The 12209-nt window shown below is 35.6% G+C and overlaps 1 protein-coding gene across 1 annotated transcript in view; it reads left to right on the top strand.

The window, feature by feature from the left end:
• FBXL4 (F-box and leucine rich repeat protein 4) overlaps window positions 1-12209 on the top strand; it is a 108711-nt gene that overhangs the window by 30376 nt on the left and 66126 nt on the right. The window contains exons 2-3 of the mRNA XM_007942257.2: window positions 1152-1497; window positions 9903-10147. Coding sequence (XP_007940448.1) covers window positions 1152-1497; window positions 9903-10147 — 591 coding nt within the window. The remainder of the gene's footprint in view (window positions 1-1151; window positions 1498-9902; window positions 10148-12209) is intronic.

The following is a 12209-nucleotide window of genomic DNA, read 5'->3' as shown; positions in this document are numbered from 1 at the left end:
CCTTTTCTTTGTTGAAGAGGGTCTGTGCAGTCTTTCGGCCTAGTCCGCCATCTTGCCGGAACCCTGAATTACATGTCTTGTTTGCATGTTTATTTATTGAATATTACATTTTCAACTTTGTATTAGTTCTTACAAAAACTCTTAATAGAAGCTAAACGATAAAATAGACTGGTTGAGTCCACATGTGTTGTGAATCAGTATAGGCACTTATTTTGCAGTGTCCTAAGTGTACCTTGTTTCTTAGATGTGAGACATTCTTCTAATGTCCTCTGATGTCATTTTGCAGTAGTAATAGAAGGATAAGTAAAAACAAAGTTTGAATTTATTTATTGTATGAAAAGTAATGATTAGTCTGGATGGAAAATGGAGATTAGTTCATTTGGAGAAGCAATAGAAAATATGATTCACTTACTATATATTATATACTTGCTAGGTGCTACAGAACAAGGATGACTAAAACATCACAATAAAATACAACAGGTGTAATTTAAAAGCATATAAATAAGAGACAATTTGATCAAAAAATTTGACAGACCTTATTGATGATAAAAAGAGATAATCAAAGACAACATGAAAGTTTTGAGTATGAAGCCAGTAACAGAAAAAGAAAAGGCGACCTTTGTGAGGCAAGATGATTGGTTCAGTTTCCACAATGGGCGATTTTTATCTTGTATGCTTTATCCTTACTCTGAAACTGAGTGCTGTTCTTCAAGGACCTCTCACTGGTAGCATAGTGCCTAAAGCACTTGACTGCTAACCAGAAGGCTGGCGGTTCAAACCCACCAACCACTCCTCAGAAGGAAGATGGGCAATCTACTTCCATAGTGATACTGCCTCGGAAACCCAAGGAGGGGTCACTATGAGTCAGGTCCGACTCGACAGCACATAACAACAATAACAACAACTACTGATTACAGTTTTAAAATGGCCAATATGAAATCTGCAAAAATCTAGGGAGTTCAAGAAATAATTTTAGTAATAAGGTCTATGGCGTTTAGTTTTTTAAATATTTCATATCTTGAAAATGATTCCAGTTACTTTATTTAGTGCCTTTGGTTCACTTTGTACTTTATTGATATGGGGTCATAACTTTATTCTGATAGTAGATCTCATTCTAAACTCTGTTATAGAGAAGTTTTTTTCTTTGGCAGATGGGAGATTCTTTGGTCAGAGAGACCTACGAAGGTGAACGCTTCCCAGGCTCGCCAGTTTAAACCTTGTATTAAGCAGATAAATTTTCCCACAAATCTTATACGGCTGGAAGTAAATAGTTCTCTTCTGGATTATTACACTGAATTAGATGCAGTTGTGCTACATGGTATGAAGGACAAGCCAGTGCTTTCTTTCAAGACTTCACTTGTTGACATGAATGATCTAGATGATGATGATTATGAAGAAAAAGATGATTGTGGAATGGATGATCTTAACAAAAAGTTTAGCAGTGCTGCCCTCAGGGAAGGGCCACATAATGGATATTTTGATAAACTACCTTATGAGGTAAGCAAAAGATACTTAGTGGCAATATTGAACATAACACTATAGATTTTAAGCTGTTTAAATATTCATGGTCATTTTGCTAGATATTAAAGGAATAGAAGTATTGGTAAGGTACGTACAATCTGATACATAATGTATTTTGATTTCTGAAAAACTGGATAAAATTATGTTAAGTAATTTCAGTTCTTTTATTTTGGATTAACTTTAATGATTCTGGATGTACTATAAAATTAAAAAAAAAAACCAAACTCACTGCCGTCGAGTTGGATCTGACTCATAGCGACCCCTCCATGGGTCTCCAAGGCGGTATCTCTATGGAAGTAGATTGCCCAATCTTCGTTCTGAGGAGTGCCTGTGGGTTTGAACCACAGCTTTCTGGTTAGCAGTCTAGTGCCTTAGGCACTAAGGCACCAGAGCTCCTACTACTAAATATATGACTACTTTTATCACTAATGAAGGAGCTCTGGTAGTGTTATGGTTAAGGCATTTGGCTGCTAACGAAAAGGTCTGTGATTTGAACTCACCAGCTTCTCTGTGGAAGAGAGATGGGGCAGTCTGCTTCCATAAAGATTTACAGCCTTGGAAACCCAGTAGGGGTTGCTATGAGTCAGAATGGACTTGATGATGGAGAGTTTGGTTTTTTTGGTATCACTACGTAAGGAGCTCTGGTAGCATAGTGGTTAAAGCACTTGACTGCTAACCAGAAGGCTGGCGGTTCAAACCCACCAGCCACTCCTCAGAAGGAAGGTTGGGCAATCCTACTTCTGTAGTGATACTGCCTCGGAAACCCAAGGAGGGGTCGCTATGAGTCGGGGCCGACTCGACGGCACATAACAACAACAAGTAACAGTAAGGAGTTCCTGGGTAGCTCAAATGGTAAAGTGCTTGACTACTAGCTGAAAGATCGGTGGTGCAAACCCACCCAGAGTTGCCTCAGAAGACAGGCCTGGCGATGTGCTTCTGAAGAGTTACAGCCTTGAAAACCCTTTAGAGCAGTTCTCCTCGCACATGTGGAATCGCCAGGAGCTGGAGCTGACTCAACAGCAACTAGCAACAACAATTAACAATAAACCAATAGTAAGTAACAATAAACTAATTCATACTTATATAAGTATGAGCAATATATGCTTAACTGTATATCACTTATATTAAGGATGATTTTCTATTAAGAGTGTTAATGAGATTGTGAGAAGAATGCTTATTTCACTTAGTAGACCACAGTTTCTTCAAGTTTCGTTTATTCTTCTATACTAACGCTATTCTAGCAGCTCTGGTAGCATAGTGCCTAAGGCACTTGACTGCTAACCAGAAGGCTGATGGTTCAAACCCACTGGCCACTCCTTGGAAGGAAGGTTGGGCAATCTACTTCTGTAGAGATATTGCCTCAGAAACCCAAGGGAGTGGCTATGAGTCAGGTCCTTCTCAATAGCACATAACAACAACAACAACTAACTCTTTTATATATTCTTCTAACTAACTATATATTTTTTGGTCTAGACAGACTTTTTTTATGTTTAATTTGAAGTTCTGTTTTCAGTATGTCATTTTATAAGGGCACTCTGCAATGTATTTTTCATCCTTGATTCCCAGGCATTAAATACCAGTAGCATCCCAGTCATGTGACAACCAAAACCACTCCCCACATGTTTCCAAATACCTCTGGGGTTTGGGCAGGCCGGCATTTCTGTCTTTGGCTGAGAAAGACTACTGTATGTGGTTATAAAGAGTATAAATAAATTTATTTTTAAGAAAAATTACTCTTAGATTTTAACCAGTTTGGACTATTCCCCTTCCAAAGTGGTATTTCAGGTTTCATTGTAATAAGATAAGTAGCTTAATTTTCAAGGCACAATTGGTCATCTATTAGTGCCCAACAGTATCAGTAACTATAACATCTATACAACATTACATAGTGTATATTCTGTGAATTAGCTGAAGTTGCCACATAAAGATGAGTTTAAGAGTCCAGGGTAATTCAGTCAGTCAGCCGTGGACTTGAGACCCAACCCAGGCCTTCTAAATCTCATTCTGTGTTATGGAAAGGAAGCTTCACAGATTGGACAAGAGCCCTCTGGCTCTTAATGGTGAGGATGGAGGAAAAATGATGAAAGAGTTGAGAGTTGAGTTGGGGAGAGACAGGAGTGTGGGATATCGATAGTATATTCCTTCAGGAAGGATTGGTGCTGGCAGCAATTTGAGTAGCTCATCTGAAGAAGAGTAAATCCCATTCTCTGATTTGTACACATTTCCCAAAACTTTCATAGAAAGTTTAAATTCAGTAAATATATTTGAGGTGGTTTATAAATTTTATCCTGACCTGATTTAAAAAAAAAAAAAAAAGGTCCTCTGGTGGCTCAGTGCCTAAGGCATTTGACTGCTAATCAGAAGGTTGGCAGTTCAAATCCACTAGCTGCTCCATGGGTGGAAGATGGGGCAATCTACTTCCATAAAGATTTACCGCCTTGGAAACCCAATACTTGACACATAACATTCAAATGAATATTTGTTGAATGACTGAGGAGAACTTCAGATAGAGGAAAGAGAATGTACAAAGGTGAGAAAAAATGAAACTACATGACCTGTTTGGTAACTCCAGTGCTTCAGTATGACCCATGGGATTTGCTAAGGGAAACTGCATGAGCTAAAATTAAATGGAGACTCAGGGCTACCTTATTCACATAGGTGACAATGATTGACTGCATCATAAAGGGTTCTGTGGATTTTTCCATAAGGTTTACATTTTATCCCTTCAGCCAGTGGTCCTTGGAATCTTGTGTTCCTCCAGAATTAGTTGGGAGCAATCACAAATAATTTAGACTATGTAAAGAATTTACTTTTGTTAAAAAAATTAGAGTGGATTCAAGATATTGGAGTTATAATAATTTTATACTCACTTTCATGTGTTCTTTTGTGTTCCTAATATGCTCTTTTTGAGTGGGAGAGAAAGATGTGAAATGGTAGGTAGTATCGCAGGGATTATAAATAAAATGCAGGCATTTTTGCACATGCCTTGCCCTAAAATTAAAATAATCATGCAGATGTTTGGCTTTATGTGGACTTTTTCTTTCATGTGTGTCATGATATAAAAAAAGATTGTGAACCTTTTTTATAGAGAATGGGAAAATATTGATGATTTTATTTAATTTTATTCTGTTTTAAGAAGGAGAGTAGCAAAGTGAGATTTCTGTCTTTACTCTGGTGGTAAATGGAGAATAAACCAGGAGTAGTTCAGGGCAAGAGGCAGAAACACCAGTTAGGCCAAACTTGATGAAGCCTTAGAAATAGGGAGATTCGGGAAGAAGATGAAGTGAGAGGAACATCCAGCCTTCCAGAAGATGCTCAATCAAAGTGAACCACTGAATGTGAAGACGCAGCAGAGAATGAGAGGGGCTTTTAGGTTTCCAGTTGGAAACTGAGTGGATGAATGTCATTAATCATAAAACAGGCATGAATGTGTGAGTGTGGGAAAGATACACTGACTTTGAGGATCCCATGATTTATCAAAGCAAACTTACTGTTGATGGTAGTGGGTAGTTGCTGTTTGAGTTTGAAACTCAGAGAAAGTTCTCATTTAGACTGAGTGAGTCTACTCAAAAGACAGTAAGGAAACCATGGTAGATGAACTTTACCAATGAATAAAAATAAAAGGTCAAGACTGGAATTATAACATAGAAGAAGATGTGAGAGTCTTAAGAGCAAAGTGATATGAAGCTAAGAAAGTACAGAAAACGCAAAAAGGATGTGGTCAGCAACACTGACTGCTACAGAAAATAAAGTTAGATGTGTCCACATTTGGAGATCATTGATGGCCCTTTGCCATTATCAGTTCAATGGAGCCAGGACCATAGAGATGAAACAGCCTTACCATACTTGGTTAAGGCATTAAGGAGAAGGGAAGGCATAGCCAAGAAGTGTTTACTTTCTGATTATAAATAGAAAAATACTTCTGTTAATGTACTCCAATTTATGTGGATAAGACTATCCACTGATAAGAATAATCCTTGGTATCCTGGCTAATGCTCCACCACTTTGTGCTAGGCTCTAAAAAGATTATATCAAAATAAGGGAGAATATGAAATTATTATAGGTAGGATCTGCTCTAATTTGCTTATAAAGAGAAAGAGAAAAGGTGAGTGGTGGAGAATGCAGCAGAGTGGGAAAGTTTCTGTTTGGATGCAAGTTGGGAGCGATTTCAGTATGGTATATGCTTAAGGGACAGAGGATGTGAAGAGGAAAAGCTTGAAATACATGCAAGGGGTTAAATTAATGCAGTAGAGTCCCGTACAAGAAACCAGGAGATAGAATCAATAGTCCTAGAGGGACGTGTAAAGAATACCATATAAAGAGTTAATGCTGCAAAACACTGAATGATCACAGTAAGCAAAAAAGAGAAACTCTTTAAAAAAAGGTGATTTGAAGGTAAACCAAATTATTTAAAAGGAAATAAAAAAGTGAATGTCAAGTGATACAATGTTTCCACTATTGAAAATAATTATATTACCAGGAGAGTGGTTTTGAATAGAGTGATGTTTTGGTAGTCCTTCCTAACACATCACATCCTATATTCATTATGGTATCAAATGGCATTTTATGCTAGGATATCCCCATATAAGACAATATTTTGACAGACACTAGATACTTGATGAGTAATGATTAGCTAGTATTATCTTGTAGGCTTGACACCTGTTATCTTTTATTTAATAAAATCCAAAAGTACTTTTCATACATCAATGTCATGGTCTCAGTGATTTTTCATTATTCTTTTTTCTATTTTGATATTTGCTTGAAATGTAATATTAAGTGTCATAGAATGTTTTCACACAATATATATCTTCTGATATAGTAACTTTTGGGAACTATACCAGAAGTTGCTAGTGTTATTTATATTATAAAGTATCTGGAAAAAGTAAATTATTTATCCTCTGATGCAGGGATAGATCTGATTTTTAGTGCTTCTTTGCACTGATTGCTTAAAAATTTCTGTTGAAATAACTTTTAGTATTATAGTTAAAAATCACAAAATTGTAATTCATTCTGTAAAAATTTACTGCTGCCAAAGCTCAGATGGTTCATATGTTCTTTAAGCATTAAAGGAACATATAATTCCTATATTACTTAAACTCTTTCGTAACATAAAGAGGAAAGTTTTCCACTTTTTTATGAAGCCACTGTAAACACTAAGATAGCACACCAAAATAAAATTACCTGTTTTACCTATGAATATTAATATAAACAAAGTAACATCAAATAGACTTGTTTTTTAAAAATAATGAAATAATTTTTATTTTTTATATTTAAAATAATTTATACCTGGGATTAAAAGTGTTTTCAAAAATCTATATAATAATACTGTAGTGCTAAGTCAAAGGAAAAAACCCTCATCTCAGTAGTTCAAAATTGCTTGACAAATGACAGCTAGATCCAAATTTTTACACATTTCTGATTTTCAAATATGCTTTATTAACATCTCTTTTAGTTGTCTGCTACCCAAGAAAATTCTGGGAAAGAAGAACAGTGGAAGGGGCACTAGTCCTGTCAGATACTATGAAGCTACAATATTGGTATTTGGGGGTTGACAATGAAGGGAGATTCTCATCTGCAACCAAATAATTCAATACATTCCAACACGTAAACTTTTAAAAGTTTAGAACAATGCATATTTATTTGACCTAGACAGCAAATGATATGGAAGACATAATTGAGAGAGAGAAAAAAAAAAAATAGAACAGAATAGAATCTAGAAAGATACCAATAGGGAGAAAAGAAACATTTGGCAAAGAGCTAATTTCTATAGTTTGAAAGAAAAAAAAAAAAAAAAGAACTGCAAATAAAACAACAGTGTCATACTATGTTTCTGTTTTGTTTTTTGCCTTTAAGAATGGCAAAATTTAAAGATTTGATACCAGTGATGCCTAGAATACAGATGAATGAATACTGTCATACATTGTCTGTGGATGTATAAATTGGTGGAAAAAACATTTTGAATTGCAATTTTACATGTGTATGAAATCTTATAAATATAGAGAATTTACTCCAAGAACATAGGCGAAAGTTTGCAAAGATGTGCATGTTTACATAGCACACAAATGATATTGCAACATTGTTTGCAACAGGAAAAAGAATGCAAGATATTAACAAATACAATAGGTGAGTCTGTATGTGCAGATCCAGGATAATCTACAAGATACATCATTAAATGAGAAAAGCAAGGGACAGAACAGTGTACATGGTATCAGTAATTTTGGGTGCAAATTTAAGAGTAGAATTTCATACACATTTATCTGGAAGGGACTGTAAAAGTTGGTAACAGTGGTTATCTCTGGAGAGAGAGTCTGGTAGATCAAGAGTAGAAAGGGAGAAACTTGTCTTTATACCATTCTTAAATGTTTGGGTTTTCTATTTTTTTTTACCTGTATTTTTGTTTCTGCAGTATTTTACAGGTCAGCAGGATTATCTGGATGATGAGAATATGGACTGATTTTTTTAACTTAATTTTATTTATTTTTCCCTGTTTTAAAGCATATAGCAACACACACACACCTTAATGTTATTTTTTAAAAGCCTAGTTCAAATGTTAAAAATAAATTGCGACAGCACCCCAAACTTTACTATTTCAAGAGTTACATTTGTCAGCTGATGCCCATATTTCAGAAACATACTTTTTTTTTTTTTTTTTAATTGTAATGTGGGTGAAAGCTTCCAGAGCAAATTGGTTTTCTATTCAACAATCCATACAAACTCTGTTTTGTGACATTTACTGCAGTCCATACACTGTAACAACATTCTTCCCACCTCTTGCCTGCACCCACCCTTTCCCTTTATCCATTCTTCCCATCCCCTCCTGGCTTCCTAGCTCTATCCCTGGACAAGTGCTGTTCTCTCGATCACATGTGCTTGATTCTTCTAATGAGTACATACCCTTTTGGTATTACTGTTCACCTTATAGGCCTGTCTGTTCCTTGGCTGAAAGTTGTGTCACAGGGGTTAAGTTCAGTTCCTAGATAGAACGGTGTCTAGGGCCAAAGTCTTGGGGGTTCCACCAGTCTTCTTCAGACCAATAAGTTTGGTCTTTTGTTTTATGAGTTTTGAGTTTTGTTCCATATTTTTCCCTACTCTGTCTGGGACCTCTTACTGTGATCTGTTTCAGAGAGGTCAGTAGTGGTACTTGGCTCCATCTGATTCTTTCAGTCTCAAGGTCATGGAGGCTGAGGTTCATGTGCTCCATTAGTCCTTCGGACTAGTTGAGAAACATTCTTTAAAATTATCTTAAAAATCATTTCATGTTTATTCTTTAAACTTAAAAGAGTGAAATTATGACATGAAAGTAATACCAAGCCTAAATATTGAAATGAATTGAAGAAGAACCTTTAAATTAAAGAACATATTTACAAACCAAAAAGTATAGCTAGTTTAAATACACAGAAGTGAGTAAAAAACTCAACTTCTTTGTTCATCTAAATATGTTTTCTTTTGTTTGTTTGTTTAGAATCAGCTATTAGCAATAGTCCTTTGAAAACTAGTTTAGAAGGCTCTAACTTTTCACCCATTAAGATAAAACTTGTGGACTGGTACAAGGAAACAGTTTTAATTAGAGATAAAAATCTTTCTTCTTAATGTTTTTTGTATCTGTTTGCTACTCCGTCATCACTTCCAATGGCCTTTTCTCTTTCCTGGATTCTGCAGTAGTCCTGGCTGATTTTCCTTCCTGCCTTCCTACCTCCAGTGTTGCCCCCTGTAGTAATCTTTCTAAGACTCAGATCTGACCATGTCACTCTGCAATGTGAATCCCTTCAAGGCTCTTCATTGTTTTCAGGCTAAATCCAAACTCTTTTGTAAATCCCTTAGTAAGCCAATCCCTTGCCAGTAGTCTCACCTTTCACCTGGTTACCCCTCATCCTTTAAAACTGAGTCTTTTGGCACAAGTACACTTTAACTTTGGGGTTAAGTCTGTGTCTTTTGTTGGACTCCATTTGCAGTTTGTGTTTGTCTCCATCAAAGCTGTTACAACAAATCATTATAATTCCCAGTCCCCACTGTGCTGTAAGCAATGAGAGCGGGAACTCTTCAATCACCAGTTTCTGGTGTGTAGTAGTCATTCACTAAATACTGAGTCTATTAAAAAATGTATTCAGCAGATTATCTCCCAAGATATATCTTCGGACCCCAAGAAAACGAGTAGTCAACATGAGCTGGGTACACTTTGAGCAATTTTGAAATGCAGTATAGTCTTATGCATGTATGATTTCTTCACATTTGGATACTTCTATTGAATGTTGATTTATTATCTATGTGAAAATATTTTTATAAAATATATAATACTGTTTTTTATTAGACCATCTTATATGCTTAATAAAGTGATACTTGTTTTTCAGTCTTGGTAATCTTGTCTTCTCCGTTTTATGTAGCTCATTCAACTGATTCTGAATCATCTTACACTACCAGACCTATGCAGATTAGCCCAGACTTGCAAACTACTGAACCAGCATTGCTGTGATCCTCTCCAATACATCCACCTCAACTTGCAACCATACTGGGCAAAGCTAAATGACACATCTTTGGAATTTCTACAGGCTCGTTGCACTCTTGTCCAGTGGCTTAATTTATCGTGGACAGGCAATAGGGGCTTCATCTCTGTTTCAGGATTTAGCAGGTTAGTGTTAAAGTGTCAGTGAGATAGTTTCACCAGTAGGCTGTATTTACTGTGTTTTCACAATTAAAGTTTGGAATTATATAAGATATGCTTCACAGATATAAAAAAGAAATACATGTTTGTGTATTGTTGCATTCAGCATGCTGTTGCTTAGAAAAATGAGTAACTTTTACATTATCTTCAACTAAACTGCATAATAATATGAAGGGAAACTATGGCCTTTGGAGCTCTGGTAGCATAGTGCCTAAAGCACTTGACTGCTAACCAGAAGGCTGGCGGTTCAAACCCACCAGCCACTCCTCGGAAGGAAGGTGGGGCAATCTACTTCCGTAGTGATACTGCCTCAGAAACCCAAGGAGGGGTTGCTGTGAGTCGGGTCCGACTCAACGGCACATAACAACAACAACAACATGCCCTTTACCTCACATTTTTTAAATCTCATGGAACTTTGAACAGAATTCTTTTTTTCTTTCTCATATTTTCAGCACAGTGATTAACACATTTTAAAAAGTATTTCCAAATCAAATCTACCTCTCTAATGTGATTTGTCAGAAATGGAAAACAATTTATTATAGAACATTTTTAATTAAATCTTAATTACATGTGCAATACATCACCCAAATTTAGAAGTTCAATTAAACTAATTATGTTGAAAATGCAATTGCATGCTAAATAGGCGACCACACTTGCAGACCTGCCCAGGTGTTTCTGCTCCTTTCTATTTAATCATTTAGTTTCCTTACTATTAAATGTCACCTGTTAAACATTTGAAAGCTTGCACAAGTGCATATTCATTTAGTAATGCCATAGTAATTTTTCTTATGATACAAACAGGTGTTTTTTCCTTAGCCTTCAAGATTATTCTCATTGTACATTACAGTATAATCCTATCATTTTCATTAAGTTAAATAATGAAAGAGTTGAAACTTTAAGGAGAATTAACTGTTAGGTATTTGACTAGTAAATAATCTTTTTCCCTGTTTTTAAAATCTAAAAATGAATTACAAGTATCCCTACAAACATCCCCAGTTGGCTACATTCTCAGACAGTGGTTTATGAATTAGAAATTTGTATATTGAGCCTTACTCCCTCTTGACTCACATTTCGGAAGTAAAGTTGCAGTTCCAGAAATAAATGTTTGGTCCCATTAGATGCAGATGAAGTAATAATGTTTGAAATTAACATTGTGTTCAAAATGCTAACATTGATTGTTTATACATCAAAGTAAAACATAAACACAAGCAGTAATGGCTTGTAGTGCATTGGATTTGTTTTCTGCCAGATAAAGCTAAGGGAAGGGTTCTTTGATAAAACATTATGGTATTGTAGGTCAAAAGGTCAAACAATTGTATAATGTGTTATAGATAAGAAATCATTTTTGAGTATGTAAATTTGCTAACAGAGGATTCTGTGGTTAAAAAAAAAAATCAGGCATTTCTTTTTAGCTGTGTAAATTTCTATAGAATCCACATTTTAAAAATTGCTGGACATTTGACCTCAGTGGAACACAGCTTAGTCCTTCCTATTTCCTCCTGCCCACAGCACACACACTTCATTTGTATGTTGCCTCCCTCTAATAGGAGAAGGTAGAACTGAAGCTAATGAGAACTGTTGGTATTTAGAGCATATAACACTGATCATAAGGACTAACCGAATATGAGAACACGTAGAACAATTGGTGTCAGTAAACAGTCTTCTAGAGTATAAGGACCGTTAGTGTATTTAATTACCCTTGTAGTTCTTCACACAATGTTTTCACTATTAGGAACTTATGATTTGTGCATTTTCACCCTTTGTGGTGTTGTTGACCGTGAAAAGAGATATATGTGATGTATAATATGGTTTCTGCCTTCAGGTTACAGAGAAAATAAAGATATAAATACATTAACATATCATTTATATATTTATATAAATAAAATAACAGAATGGCAAAGAAAACATTGATAGTGAATGGGTGAGGCCCGCCTTCTGGTAAAGTGCTGCATATGATCATGATATGAATAAAATATAAATGTAATATTAACTCAGTTTTTTAAAAGTCTTTGTAGCTCACTCTAGTGTA

The sequence above is a fragment of the Orycteropus afer genome, unplaced genomic scaffold (genome assembly GCF_000298275.1).
Source record: "Orycteropus afer afer isolate SDZICR_OR568_19922 unplaced genomic scaffold, OryAfe1.0 scaffold00087, whole genome shotgun sequence".
Lineage (NCBI taxonomy): Eukaryota > Metazoa > Chordata > Mammalia > Tubulidentata > Orycteropodidae > Orycteropus > Orycteropus afer.
This window is presented reverse-complemented; position numbering and strand designations above follow the sequence as displayed.